General features: G+C 31.4%; 1 protein-coding gene across 1 annotated transcript in view; it reads left to right on the plus strand.

Annotated features, from left to right (window-relative positions):
- The first annotated feature begins 522 nt into the window (after window positions 1-522).
- The window catches only part of LOC108911081 (sodium/potassium-transporting ATPase subunit beta-1), a 56,966-nt gene continuing 42,051 nt past the window's right edge, over window positions 523-15,437 (plus strand). Inside the window, exon 1 of the mRNA XM_023455444.1 lies at window positions 523-917. Coding sequence (XP_023311212.1) covers window positions 782-917 — 136 coding nt within the window. The 5' untranslated portion in view covers window positions 523-781. The remainder of the gene's footprint in view (window positions 918-15,437) is intronic.

Consider the following 15,437-nt stretch of genomic DNA (forward strand, 5'->3'; position numbering starts at 1 on the left):
AGCACAAAGGGGTAAATTAAAGCACGTGACTATGTTGCAGACTTACATTAGAATTAAGTAAGACGTATTGTACTTGACTTATACTAATTCACCCCTTTGGACTCAAGTACTTTTGGTTAAGTCTAGTGCAAGTATTGTAAAAGTATCTTGCATAAGAAACGATATAAATGTCAACAATAGACACAAAACAGTCTGACACAATTTGGGTATTTCAAGTAAACTTGAAACTACTTGTATTAGAATTGCACACGATTGTTATACCTGGGAAGTTACTGGTATCGTCTACAGCTGATTTAAGATTCGCTGATCAAGAAATAAGACTAATCCAAAAGTGACAATGATATCTGTCTCTGTGACAAAATAAGGCGTACCTACCTACATTCTATTTTACGATGCCCCACCTGATAATTTAAATGTAATTATAGATTGTATAATGGAAAACTCGCTAATTTCCTGTTATTTTATTATTCAGATTGTGGATAAATAAACCAGTAAATCGTTATCTGCCGAGAGTCTACGATCAAACAGCAGACGCGTGTCCAATGCGTACATCCAGCACGCTCTGTTTCGGTGTCGGTCGTCGCGTCGAAGTTTCGAGCCAGTTGAAGCACGAACTTCAAACTGAGCAGCGTTTCCATTTCGCTCACCTTCTGGCCGCACGTCAACGGGAACGCGGTAACCTGTGCGGCGTGCACTAGTGCACAGTGATAATACGCCGGTTAGTAAGCATATCAAGTTAGGTCAGTCGCCGTTTGTGTGTAATTTTATTTTACTGGAGAGGATGGCTAAGAACGACAATGGTGTAGTGGAATTTCAGTTTCATAGACCGGAAAATAGAACTAAATGGGAAAACTTTCAGAGAGCTATTTATGATCCGCAGTCTAAACAGTGCCTTGGACGGACTCCAAAGAATTGGGGTAAACTGATTTGTTTATTTTTACCTAACCTAAAACTTTGACGTTTGACGCTGAATTAAACAAATTATTGGTTTGACAGATTTGGTTTGTGAGCAATAATAATGACCAAAGGGTTTCTAACGTACATTTAAATTATAGAGTTACATCTACCTGTTGAAATCAGCGGCCTAGCTAGGCATGTTTAAAAATATATATACCTACACTTTTTCACTTTTCATGAAGCCACCCTCATATTTCGGTTATTTTATATTGAAACGTTTTAACATTTTAGGACGAGGTTATTACATGTAAAGCGATTATTCTGGTGTAACTAAATCTACTTTTAGTCATAGACGTCCGGTTCTAAAACTAAAAAGGGTTAACTTTTAAAACAATATTTATTAGCCTTTTTAATCTAAAAGTTAATAATGTGTTCTAATTTTGCATACCTAGAAGCCCTTCTGCGACAAATTTGAAAAAATATGTCTAAATGTAGTCAGGAAATGGATGTCCAAACATTTAGTTTTTAACGTAATCGTTAATTTAAAAACTTTTAAAGTTAGATAAGCTTTCCTTTTACATTTTGTATTATAGTAAGCTATTAAAATCCCGGAAAAACTTTTTTATCTAGCCTTTAAAAAAATTAATATTGTTATATTTATTGAAAATATAAACATTAAATAACTAAATAATTATGTCCATTTCTAGAGCGCTATTGTGAAAGTTTGTAAGTATAAGATTCGTATTAGAAAGGATTTAGATAACGAAATTAGGTGAAAAAAATTACTAAACCAAAAAGAAGTAGGTAATAAAAAGGTTGAAAAATGTATAGAAAAATGGAACATGGCTAATTGAAATGGATGTTATATTATTTTGTATGTTCTTTTGCCGCGTATTTTCTGTTAAATATTTTCAAATGTGAAAATCTTAAAGATAGAGCTTAAGATAAATTATTGTCAACAATTGCTCGAGATTTGAATAGCTTTATAAAAAATAAAAAGTAAATGGAAAAGCTTCTCTAACTTTATTAGTTTTTAATTACTCAATAGTAAAAAAAGAGCTAAATATTTGATCACCTTGTAATTGTATTAAATTTTAAATAAAAGAAAGTCTAATATATACATTTTTTCGAAGCCTATCCCTTTTATAATTTTAAAATCCGACGCCTATGACTACAATAAAATTTCTTTATACGTGAATAATCGCTATATAGGTAATTACGAGTATTTCGTCCTGTTAACACGATTGGATTTCAAAGAAGAGAGAATATAAGCCATAAAAAGCGAAATAGATTGTATACCTAATTATACAGGATTATCCAAAAGTCCCAGTACGGCAGAAAAACTTTCGAAGAAAGCATTTTGGGAAAAAATGTCAGACAAAAGTGTAAGGATTTTTCCCTGGCTATCTGATGGTGACCTTGAATTTGACCTTGGCTTTGACCCTCAAGGTTATTTGAAGGTCAAGTTAAATTTTTTAAATGAGAACCCCTATTTTTTATTGCGGATTTGGAAAGAGCAGGAAATTTTACGTCCAACGATGGTCTTGACCATGACTGACAATGACCTTCAAAGGGTCAAAGTCAAGGTCAAACCCAAGGTCACCACGGAAAAATCCTTACGCTTTTGTCTTGAACATTTTTTCCCAAAATGCATTCTTCGAAAGTTCTTCCGTACCGGGACTTTTGGAAGTCGACCCACATTTGACCTTAAAGGTCATTGCCAAAGTCATAGTGGACGTAAGATTTCCTGCTCTTTCCAAATCCGCAATTAAAAAAGGGGTTTCCATTTAAAAAACTTAACTTGAACTTCAAATGACCTTGAAGGTCTAGTTAAGTCGAGGTCAAATCCAAGGTCACCATCAGATAGCCAGGGAAAAATTCTTACACTTTTGTCTGAAACATTTTTTCCCAGTGTTTTCTTCGAAAGTTTTTCTGCCGCACCGGGATTTTTGGATAAACCTGTATATTATTATGTATACTATCTGTATTTACGAATATTCTTTCAGTTTTATTCATCTGAAGATTCAGTAATTTCATTTTTAAGTCTTATTTTATACTTAAATCTCGGTTTGAAGTAAAAAAAAAAAACATAGCATGACCGAGGGGTCCAGCAAAGCTTTCGCAAAAACAATTCCAAACGGAATGATTTTTTCATGGTTGTTTGGGGACTGCCTCCTGAGTATCCAACCAAAATATCACACTGGAACTCCTGGTATGGCTTGCGCTATGGGGTAGTTTCCTAAACATTTTTTTAGAGCAAAAGACCTTAATGACCTCCTTGTAGAGGATCAAATTCTGAACAACTTTTTCTTATAAAATTTTTTTGTATCTCTAATACTTAACGAGTATATGATTGATTATATGAAAAAAGTTGCGCACGCTCAAGTGGTGTTTTTGCAGAACCAAAAAAGAGCCAGCCCATCAGAGCTTTTAGACCTTATTCCATGTCAATGCGGTACACCCTGTGGAACAGCTTGTGGTTGCCGAAAATCAGGTTTGCGGTGCACCGTAATCTGCATACACTGCGCTGGCGAGACTTGCGGCAAAGCACAACCATTGCCATTTTCTGAATTTGGAAATGACAGCCATGATGATGATATTGATAACGACCTCGAAGGCAGTACATCACGCATGCAGGATGATATTTCATACATCGATCCGGACGACATGTTGAGAAAGAGTTGAGTTCACCTGATCCTTTCTGCAAAAGAGAACTGAGTTGATTATTTTCATGCAGATCGTGAATTAAGCAATAAATGCACCACAGTATTGTTTTATTGAAAATAAATAAAAGTCTTCAACTACAGTCTCTGTAAGTATGCACAATAGCGGTCCGTGGAATTTTTTGAAAAAGAAAATATCGGCTCCAGAAGGTCGTAGAGCAACGTTTTTTTTTAAATTCGCGTAAAAATGTCGATTCCAATAATAGATATTATCGAGTAATGAAAATCGAAAAAGATATTCAAGAAAAACGCGGCCAAAAAATTTTTACTTTTTTCAGTCATTTTTGGACACTTGAAATGAATAAAATCGTTATCACTCTTTTTACCGTGAAAGTACAACTCTTAAGGAAATTAGCCCTGATTCGTTTCTCTATGACTATTCGTCGAGCAAGAAGAGCCCATTTTCGAGATAACCTTTTTTTCGAAAAATCGATATACTTCACTCGAAAAATTTTTAATATTTTTTGATTTAAAAAAGGCACTTTTTTGTTTGCCGAGGGCTACATTTACAGCAAATAACAAGTTTACAAACCTTAATTTGCAAGAAATACAGCAAAAACAAAAAAGTAGATTTTTGACGGTTTTTTCGATATATCTCGAAAAGTAATATAGCAATCATATATTTAAAAATACGAATCTATAGGTTTTTTTAATAGTTACAACTTTTTCATTTGACTTTTTTCGATTGGAGTTCAATTCTCTTTTATTAGCGAAAAACCGTATTTTAACTTTTATAAATTTTTTAGATTAACTTTACCGTTTATGCGCCAAAGGAAAAAAAACACTATCTTTCTTAGAATTTTTTTCCTGCATCACCATATTTTTTGTTTCCAGGTGGTATCTTTTGTTTTAACATCAGGCCGTGACATATTGATTGGACTAATAACTTGTTAAGTAGTCGAGACAATAAAAAAATTTATAAAGCAAAATTGTAGAGCATTTAGGTACTCCTTTTCAACCTTAAAGTTATTTTAAAAAAAGTGTTTACCAGATCAGTCCTGTGGTAAACGAATTTTTTGTCATATAATGCGCAGTAACTCGTTAAGTATTAGAGATACAAACAATTTTATATAGAGAAGTTATTCAGAATTTGATTCTCTACAACTTTTATTAAGGTCATTTTTCTCTAAAAAAATATTTAAGAAAGCATCCCCATAGCGCAATAAGTCATACCAGGAGTTCGAGTGTGATCTTTTGATTGGATACTCAGGAGGCAGTCCCCAAGCAACCCTGAAAAAATCATCCTATTCGGAATTTTTTTATTATAAAATGATATCTTTATTGGATTATCTCGAAAGATAGGAAATATATTACCAAATCAATACGAAAAATCAGTTTTTTTCCGATATTAATATGTTTTATCTTCATGAATATTTAGTTATTTTGGTGATTTAATTAAAAACTTCATAAATTTTATATTTTCAAGTGAAATATTTTCATCATTTCTTTTAATGGAGATTTCCGCGAGAGAATGTTATTTTCACATATTTGAACAGAAAAACAGTTTGTATAGTAAATACACTTTCTCTTCCTGTAATTAAATTGACCTTGGGTAGTATGGTCTTTACAAGTATAAACCACAGCAGTAGTGTAGAAGTTTATCAAAGTGAATGTTCCTGTTTAAACCACAATTAGATTATTAATATCAGTACCAAGAATGACATAATTAATATCCGAATGTTTAGTTAGTAATAAGATAAGATTGTGATGTCCGCACATTATTTAAAGTCAGTTTATATAGTTGTTAAAAAGTTTATAAATTGGCTTTAAGTTACTGTATCAAAATCCCTGTCAGAATTAGAGAATTAAAATTTGGGAGAAAAAAATCTGAAAAATAGGAAAACATTCAGATTTTTCTTCAGTCTTTTCATGTTTTATTGGAATAAACCTTAATAAATATGAATGTAACGTATTTTATCAAAAGAAGGGTGTCAAAGTCTTATGGGACTTTGGGCCCACAATGTCCACGTTTGGAAAGTGTGAAAAGTTATAGTACTTGGTCTAGCAAAGAAAGAACTCAATAGCCGTAACTTCCAAAATTGAGTGGTTTCTAAGATATTGGTTTTCAACGCTGCTGAAGTTAAAAAATTTTACACTGACCCACAAATGAAAAAAGTCATTCGCAACGGACTTAACCATGGCACTTCCATGTCCGCAAAACCGGATCTGATCTCAGTTTGCCTCTACTCATCATGAATTTTTCAAAAAAGTATTTTTGTGATAGATAGTTACCACCCAGTAAAGTTTAAGACGTTTAATATCAGTTAATAGCTCCATAATGACAACAATGGCAATAAATCTTCGGCGGGTAGTCTTATTGTTCTTGGTATTGTCCATATTCTAAATACCAAATAACTGTCATGACATGCGCACAACATCCTACCGTTCCAAGTCCGTTCTTACTTTAACAAGAGTAGCCACAAATGGCTTCTGGACCTACCTTGTCTAAATCTATGAGAATATATAGAAAATATTATTCTTCCTGAGAAAGCCGCTCTTCCCTTATAGTGCACATTTTCTGTTTTTTTCCCTATTTCTGAAATGACTCAATTTACAACAAAACGGAAGTCATATTTGCAATCAGCGTACCAAGAAGTACTTTTCTAAGAAGGCGTATTGGGCCCAAAATTGTCATCCTTTAATTTGTGAGTAGACAAAGAAAAGGAATAAAATATCTGTTCTCTAAACCAAAAAAAAAACAAAATTTAAAGTGTATTTTAACCAAATTTTAAAATCTAACACTTCTGATTTCAAAGCATTACACTTTTGGTCATTTTCAACATATTCAGAATTTTTATCAGCTTTTTTTAAAAGCGAAATCTAAATGATATTTTTTTTAATATATGTATGTATTATATTATATCTTAGACTTTGCCAAAGGACCAAATTTTCCGTTTTCTTTTGCAATTTTTCAGAAAAAAAAGATATTTTCCGAGAATCAGTTGCTTCAAAGATTTTCTACCTCCGATCAGAATAGCGGGAAAATATGTTTTAGGTATCAACTTTATATTATTCTTAACACCAAAGAAATTTTATATTTGTTCATATTGACTGATATATGTATGCTTTTAAAATAATTAGAAACATTCATTTCATTTGGTTTCTGTACAATTTTTTAAAGGGAAATTATTTATTCACAATAATTGCCCTTTTCAGAGTAATATATAAGACAGAAAAGCAACTACTAATATACCTACATGAGTGCTGACTAATTTACAGAAAATTTACATTATGTACGAGTTTTCACATTTCCATGTTCATTTTTATAAATAATATTCCACCTACAGATAATTTGTTACTACATTGCTATAAATTTCACGATTAACAGGAAACGTTTATAGTTAAAAATATTTTTAACTGAGCAACAGTACCTACCTATTTAATCTAAATTTGAAGCAGAGTATCAAAAATAGATTTATGGAAATTGTTGATCCGTGTAGTGTATTAAATGATAACGTCTAGCGAGATGAAATTTGACATTTTTACGATACATATCTATTTGTTATATTAAGTATTTGTTTGATTATTATGTAAACTAATCAGTGCAATATGATTGATTTTATGACGATATTAGATATCTGAAAACCAATAGGTACCTGTTTTGTTTTGGTTCTTGAATGCATACTCAATATTTTGATGTTGCCCGTTAGATCTGCTTGATAACAAATCAAACAACTTATTAAATAAATTTAAACAAATAATTGATATTATTCAAATAGTGGTAGATAGATTAGTGAGCAATAAATTGCACCACGGTTTGGAAGCTTAAAAATAAAGTACAAAAAAATGCAATCGCCCAGTAATTATTTACATTTAATTTGCAGACATTTTTCATATAAAACTTCAGCAATTAAAATTGTTTACCCTCAGTGTTACCTTACCTACTCCCTGAAACCGGGAACTTTTAATTCAAGTGCGATTTGCAGTCTGTCTAGACTTTTATGTTTGCGTGTTGTTACTAAACCTTTCAATGTGGAATGAAAGTGATATAATCATACCTTAGAAAGTGTAATGAACTGAATATATTCCTGTTCTATTCACGCAAAAGAAAAAGTTTCCTTTTAATGCGCAAAGTCAAGATCATTCTCTTCATTAACTTAGCCTTCATAAGGTCAGTACTGTTGTTATACGAGGTCTGTTTAGAAAATAACCGAACTCTTTGAATTATGTTCTAATGGAGATATTTAGTGACATGCGGTTGGCAGCATTGCGTTCCTCTGTAACCAGATGTTTTTGGATTGTTCATTTAGTTTTAATGATATTGTTATTTTGAGTGTAACGTGTTTAAATGTTAGTGACGATTTTTGAAATACCCGATTTGGAACAACGCCAGGATAATGTGTTTAATAGGCCGTTAAAAATGCTGTGACAGCTTTTTTAATTAGCTCTGTTTTTTTGCGGGAACGGAATTTACAGTAACTGAATCAAGAAACAGAAAAGAAGGATCCTTGACAAAAAAAATTTTAATATTTGCAGCTGATAATTCATCTCAAAATACATATAAAAAATGTATTTTATTTATTTGATTATGTGATATACAGGGTTATCCAAAAGTCCCGGTACGGTAGAAAAACTTTCGAAGAAAGCATTTTGGGAAAAAATGTTTAAACAAAAGTGTAGGGATTTTTCTCTGGCTATCTGATGGTGACCTTACATGTGACCTTGACTTTGACCTTCACGTTCATTTGAAGGTCAAGTTAAGTTTTGTAAATGGAAACCCCTATTTTTTATTGCGGATTTGGAAAGAGCAGGAAATTTTACGTCCAAATATGACCATGACTTTGACAATGACCTTCAAGGTCAAATGTGGGTCGACTTCCAAAAGGCCCGGTACGGCAGAACTTTCGAAGAATGCATTTTGGGAAAAAATGTTCAGACAAAAGTGAAAAGATTTTTCCCTGGCTATCTGATGGTGACCTTGGATCTGATCTTCAAGGTCATTTGAAGGTCAAGTTAAGTTTTTTAAATGGGAACCCCTATTTTTTATTGTGGATTTGGAAAGAGCAAGGTCATTGTTAAAGTCATGGTTAAGACCATATTTGGACGTAAAATTTCTTGCTCTTTCCAAATCCGCAATAAAAGTTAGGGGTTTCCATCAAGAAAACTTAACTTGACCTTCAAATGACCTTGAAGGTCAAAGTCAATGTCAAATCTAAGGTCACCATCAGATAGCCAGGGAAAAATCCTTACACTTTGATCTGAAACATTTTTTCCCAAAATGCTTTCTTCGAAAGTTTTTCTGCTGTACCGGAATTTTTGGATAACCCTGTATAGGTACTATATGTATATACAGGGTATCCCAGGATAACGTGTACAACAGAAGACCACAGATTCGTGGACTCAAAATAGCCAGATTTAGGCTAATTCACCTATATCCAAAATCACTTCGTTTGGCCGCTAGATGGCTTCAAAGTTCGTGAAAATTTTTTGAATTTTGGAAATAACTCGAATACCTACGTATTATTCGATTTTGATTATTTTTGGTGTGTGGACATTTGCTTTCAATCTACACATTTTGGTGTTGTATAGTGTTTTTAAAATTTATTATTATTTTTTTTGACAAATAAATGACAAAATACACAAAAAAAAAATAATTATATTTTGTAGGTACTAAAAACATGTTGAACTTGTATTCTTAAGAGAAATTTGATGTTCTTAAGGCATAATTAAAATCTTATTTAACTGGAATTATATAAACTGATAAATTTTACTCTCTCCAAACCCCAAAACATGTATATTAAATCGGGCCAATTATTAGATTAGTAACGATAAGATAAATATTTTGTACATATGAATGTACCTAATACAACAACGGTACTTATTAAAAAAATGTGACCTTGTCTCAGTATATGTATTTATTTTTGATAAGAATTATTGTAAAATTGTCTAATATAAACAATTTGCAAAAAACAGTGACAACCTCGATGAAAATTTTCGAAATTGTTGTATTCAATTGGAAGTACTTTTATTTCAATTTAGCACCCTGTATGTATGTTCCACCTATAGANACATTAAAAGATTGACTTGGAAGAATACGATTACGGTGACTAATATTTTTGTCTTACTTTCATTAATAATTTATCCATGAGCTTTCGAATATCTACTGATAGCAGCAAAATCTGAATTAATATTTTCAAAAGCCTTATCCAGGTCACGATAATCAAAAGAATAATAGCTTTGAGTGTCATCAGCATGCTGGTGTGATCGACGACAAAATTCCAGGTGACTGGACAAATCTGAAGTAGGTATATATGAAAAAAAGCAAGGGACCTAGAATACTACCTTGAGGTACACCTTTACCTATGCAAATATATTCTGAAAACGTGTTATTTAAAAGAACTCTTTGGTGTCCATTACTTAAATAATTTAAAAAAAAAAATTGAAGACAAATTATTAACACGAAAGTAATTAAGTTTAGTACTAAGAGTAGCATGGTCTAAGGTATCGTATGCTCGGCTGTAATCTAATAAAATTAAGCAATTGTTAAACAATTATTAATAATAAAAGTAATATGATCATTTAAATGAGGTAAAAGATAAAGTAACATTTTCACAGTTAAGCCATCAGGACCAGGAACAGCATTTGATTTAATATTAAAGATAATTTTTTCTATAGATAAATTAGATACAGGAAAGAAAACAAATCCATCGTCCATATTTTGCCATCTATTATTAAAGTAATAGGATTTAATAAAATGTTCAAATACTTACCTTAATGTTTTCCAAAAATGTTTTGAGTCTGTCTTAAAAACGTGATGCCCTTTTCTCAGACTTAGCCGCCATATTAACAAGGTTGCGAAGTCTTTTATAGTCTCCCATGATGCCTCAGTTTTTAATTTACGATATTTGGAATGAGCTTTATTTCTAAGTATCATCATGAATTTAAGATTATCCGACAACCACGGAGCAGGAAGTTTCTTTATTTTAACTGTTCTAAGAGGGGTATGGAAATCGAACAAAGGCAAAACATTATTATTAAAAAAGAAACCATATCATTCACCTCATCAAAACAATAAATACTTTCCCAGCAGGAAATGTTGTGCAAATCAATTAGAAATAAGTCATAATTAAATTGTTTAAAGTCTCTATATGTTTTAAAGCGAATTTGCTGCTTAGGCTTCGTTATATTTAAAGTGCAATTAACAAAACGGTGATCTGATACACCATCCATATTTAATACATGAACATCAGTAACAATGTTTGGACATGATGGAACAAAAATATCAATAAGAGTTGACGAATGTTCTGTAATTCTCGTGGGATGAGTTATTACTTGATTAAGACCATATTTATCTAAAATGTTCTTGAATAATATGCAGTTATAATCATTTGTATTTAAAAAATCAACATTAAAATCCCTACCAAGGACTATATAATCGTATTGAGGTAATAATTCAGTCAATACATTCTCAAACTGGTCAATAAACATGTTGAAATTAATATTAGAAGGTCTATATAATGTTCCCAAGTACAGTCGCTTATCTGCAATTTTCAAACTTATCCAAAGTTGCTCCAACGTATTTTTATCATTTATATTAATAGATAACAGTAAAAAGAGATTCTTTAATATAAATGGCAACACCACCTCTGTTTCCTCTATCTCTCCTAATTATTTTATAACCAATTAATGAAACAGTATAATTTGCGGGAAAACAATGTTGAAAATGCGATTAACGGTGGTAGAGTTGAATATATTATTGTTATTTATGTGGTTCTGATGTGACAACGTTGTTTCGCTTCAATATTCGAACGCTTTGTTGTCCGTCTGCGTGTCCCGCTCAGAAAATGTGAGGGCGCCTAATTAGCGGAAGTTAAGGCATATCTTTTAAAAGTCGAGAACAATTTTTTTTAGATTTTCTGTATTTATTAGGCTTTCCAGGTACATCGTTAAAATTAATGGCATCAGGACTGAATTACGCTGTATATACGACACCCAAAATAAGGTGCAATGTCAACTATTAATAAATAGTTAATAATTGAAATGTAGGTATATTTACATTTAAAAAATATAATTTATTGCAAAATTTTCATTAACTTCTCCTCATTTTATTTTCATTGCATGTACTTCGAGAAGCGTTAAATAGAAATACATTGATCAGAGTCGCCACTTTATTACTTTTCCATTTATTAATTTTCTAGTTTTTCTGTCATGCAATTGCATAATACAGTAAATACCGGTATAAATATCTACTTATTGTATTGTAATATGAATAGAAACGATGACAGAAACTGACTAGTTATTAAATTTAAATAGGTTCGTAGGTGTATAAAACAATATGGGCCTGTGCATTGGCCAGCGCGAAATCCAGATATAAAACCTTCCAAATTTTTTCGTTTGAGGATGTATGAAACAGTGTCTACCGAACTAAATTATCGACACCGCCGATCTCTAACAGTGTATTTTTGCTGCAACCGATAAAATTAGGCAGCTGCTTGTAGTAATGGTACGCATACAAGGTAATTTTCACTTCATCTCTTGGAAATAATTTCGAGTAATTTTTCTAGAAGCTGTCTAATATCGATTTAATTCATTTCAGTCCTGGCGTTGTTTTAACATTTTCTAACACAAAGCCCTTAAAAAAAGTGTTCCAAAGTAAACATTTTGACTAGTAAAAAACGTTGCTAAGTGACGTCCTTAAAATTGCTACATACACTCTACAGGGTGTCTCATAATTAGCTGCCAACCCTGACTAGGGCGATTCTATGATCAAAACTAAGTAAAAAAGTTCATATGAACATGGGTCCGGAAATGCACAGGGANATTTTGATGTTGCCCGTGATACCTGCTTGATAATAAATCAACATACTTAATTCATTAAATCAATTTTAACAAAAATTGATATTATTCAAAAAGTGGTAGGTACATTGGTGAGCAATAAATTGCACCATGTTGTGGAAACTTAAAAATAAAGTACAAAAATTCCTGGCTTTTGTGAGGATGGGATGCTCAGCATATGTATTTATTTTTGATAAGAAGTATGGCAGAATTGTCCTATGTAGACTATTTGAAAAAAAAAAGTTACAATCTTGGATATGATTTCCAAATCTGTTATATTTAATTTAGCTTTTACTGAGACACCCTGTATATATGTTATTTTAGTATCGGTTTACCCGTTGATTTACTAAATTATTATTATTATTATTATTAGATATTATTATAACGTCAGTGCTAATAGACTGGTCATAGGTGAACAAAAGTTGTTTCAACATCGCCATGTTAATAATAGTAATTTTGATCAACTTGTTAAAAAATAAACAAATGAAGGGAAGATGAATTCCATTACTTTCAAAGCTCTAATTTTTTATTTATATAATGAGGAATAAGAATGTGCCGTCCTGTACCCCGACTCGGAAACTGGGTCAAGATAAAAAAAAGTCTGAAATAAGGTTTTTTTCGATTTCTGTGCTATTTTTTTGTAGATGTTGAAAGTAACATTTTACCATTTTACTTAATTGTCAACAAATAAAGCTATTTTGGATCTCTCTGTTCTGGATCTGTTTGAAAATTGGCGCTGGGTGTGGACCAAGCGACATAATTGATTTATTTTAGCATGTCATTTTCGTTCGCATGGGATGTTCTAAAAATAAACGCAATTTGATACCGTTTATTTCCTGAATTCATTTAGTTATTTAGTTAGTTATACCAGGTGATTGTAAATACGAGCTACAGATTGGTTTATTTAAAAATATAAATTACGTTTTAACAGTACGCAATTGACATATTAAATTGCCATTCTTGTCCAGCAAGGACCTCGAGGATGTATGAACATGAACATTCTCCATATAAGACCACCATTTCCGCATATTCAAAATTCTCAAAATTAACCATTACGACTGCAACAATCTGAAATAAACTGAGGGTTGTTGTATTCTGCATACTTTCAACATATAATAATAATAATAATTTATTGCATATCAACAGAGTTGTTCAGTATAACCACCCTAATACAAATATGATTCCAAAAGAAAAAAAAAACACTCTAAAAAATATATAAATCAGAAATAACTATGTAAGACCTCGACTAAGTACAAGAAATTCTTTGATCCTTTTTCTGAATATAGCAATGTTACAAGATAGTTTGATGTTTACTGGTATCGAATTAAATATATTTGCAGAGTTATAGGTAAAGCTGTTATGGAATAAAGTTAGTTTGTGCTTCGGTACATTTAAATGATCATATGTCTAGTGATATAGTCACAGTAGTATATCGGAATTTTTTAGGTGAATTACAAAACGTTCATATAGATTAAACCATGTAGTCATACAAAATTGCAGATATATGTTCATATTTTCTAATGTTATAACAAAACCTAAGGCAAGCACTTTGGATTTTTTATAAAGAATATTTATCTCTTTCTAACAATGCAGGCCAGTACGCGATATCACAATAAGTTACTCGAGAAAGAATTATTGAGTCACACATTCGTAACTTAACATCAGTAGATAAAATATCCTTATATACGTATAAAAAGTTTTAATTTACCAAAAGACTTTTTTACCAAATTAGACACATGAGAATTAAATTTACATCCAATTCTAAACCAAGACTGTTACAAGTAGCTACTCGTTGTAACGTTATATTATTTAATACAACATTAAAAGATTGACTTGGAAGAATACGATTACGGTGACTAATATTTTTGTCTTACTTTCATTAATAATTTATCCATGAGCTTTCGAATATCTATTGATAGCAGCAAAATCTGAATTAATATTTTCAAAAGCCTTATCCAGGTCACGATAATCAAAAGAATAATAGCTTTGAGTGTCATCAGCATGCTGGTGTGATCGACGACAAAATTCCAGGTGACTGGACAAATCTGAAGTAGGTATATATGAAAAAAAGCAAGGGACCTAGAATACTACCTTGAGGTACACCTTTACCTATGCAAATATATTCTGAAAACGTGTTATTTAAAAGAACTCTTTGGTGTCCATTACTTAAATAATTTAAAAAAAAAAATTGAAGACAAATTATTAACACGAAAGTAATTAAGTTTAGTACTAAGAGTAGCATGGTCTAAGGTATCGTATGCTCGGCTGTAATCTAATAAAATTAAGCAATTGTTAAACAATTATTAATAATAAAAGTAATATGATCATTTAAATGAGGTAAAAGATAAAGTAACATTTTCACAGTTAAGCCATCAGGACCAGGAACAGCATTTGATTTAATATTAAAGATAATTTTTTCTATAGATAAATTAGATACAGGAGAGAAAACAAATTCATCATCCATATTTTGCCATCTATTATTAAAGTAACAGGATTTAATAAAATGACAACGATCAGGAATATCATTATACAGGGTGGTCCGAATTTTATGCAGGAAACTTCTAGGGCAGATAGATCTCTTTAAAATAATATGTATTTGCCTTATAAACATTGGTCTGGAACAGCCCCGTTTTAGAGATACAGGGTGTTGAAGTTGTTAAAAAAATAGATTTTTTGTTTATATCTCCGGAATCTATTAACCGATCTCAATAAAATTTGGTACAGATAATGTATGATAGTAGGCCTTACATTCCCTAAAATATGAGCTTTAAAGATTTAACCAGTGGTGTACAACTGGACAGGGGTCACCCTTTTTTTACAAAAAAAACTACGCCACTGCATTTTCCACAAGTTATTGTAACGGATTTATATTCTAATGCACAAAATACATAAAAAAGGTAACTTGAATTTTTTCCCTAAGATTCGCCGTTTTCAAGTTATTGACCAATACGATCCCCTTGTGCAGACATTTCTAACCATAATATTACAATTATACTTATTTATGTTTATGCTTAAAAGTAAATGGAATTTGTAAGCACATCA

Source organism: Anoplophora glabripennis, unplaced genomic scaffold (genome assembly GCF_000390285.2).
Source record: "Anoplophora glabripennis isolate ALB-LARVAE unplaced genomic scaffold, Agla_2.0 scaffold614, whole genome shotgun sequence".
NCBI lineage: Eukaryota > Metazoa > Arthropoda > Insecta > Coleoptera > Cerambycidae > Anoplophora > Anoplophora glabripennis.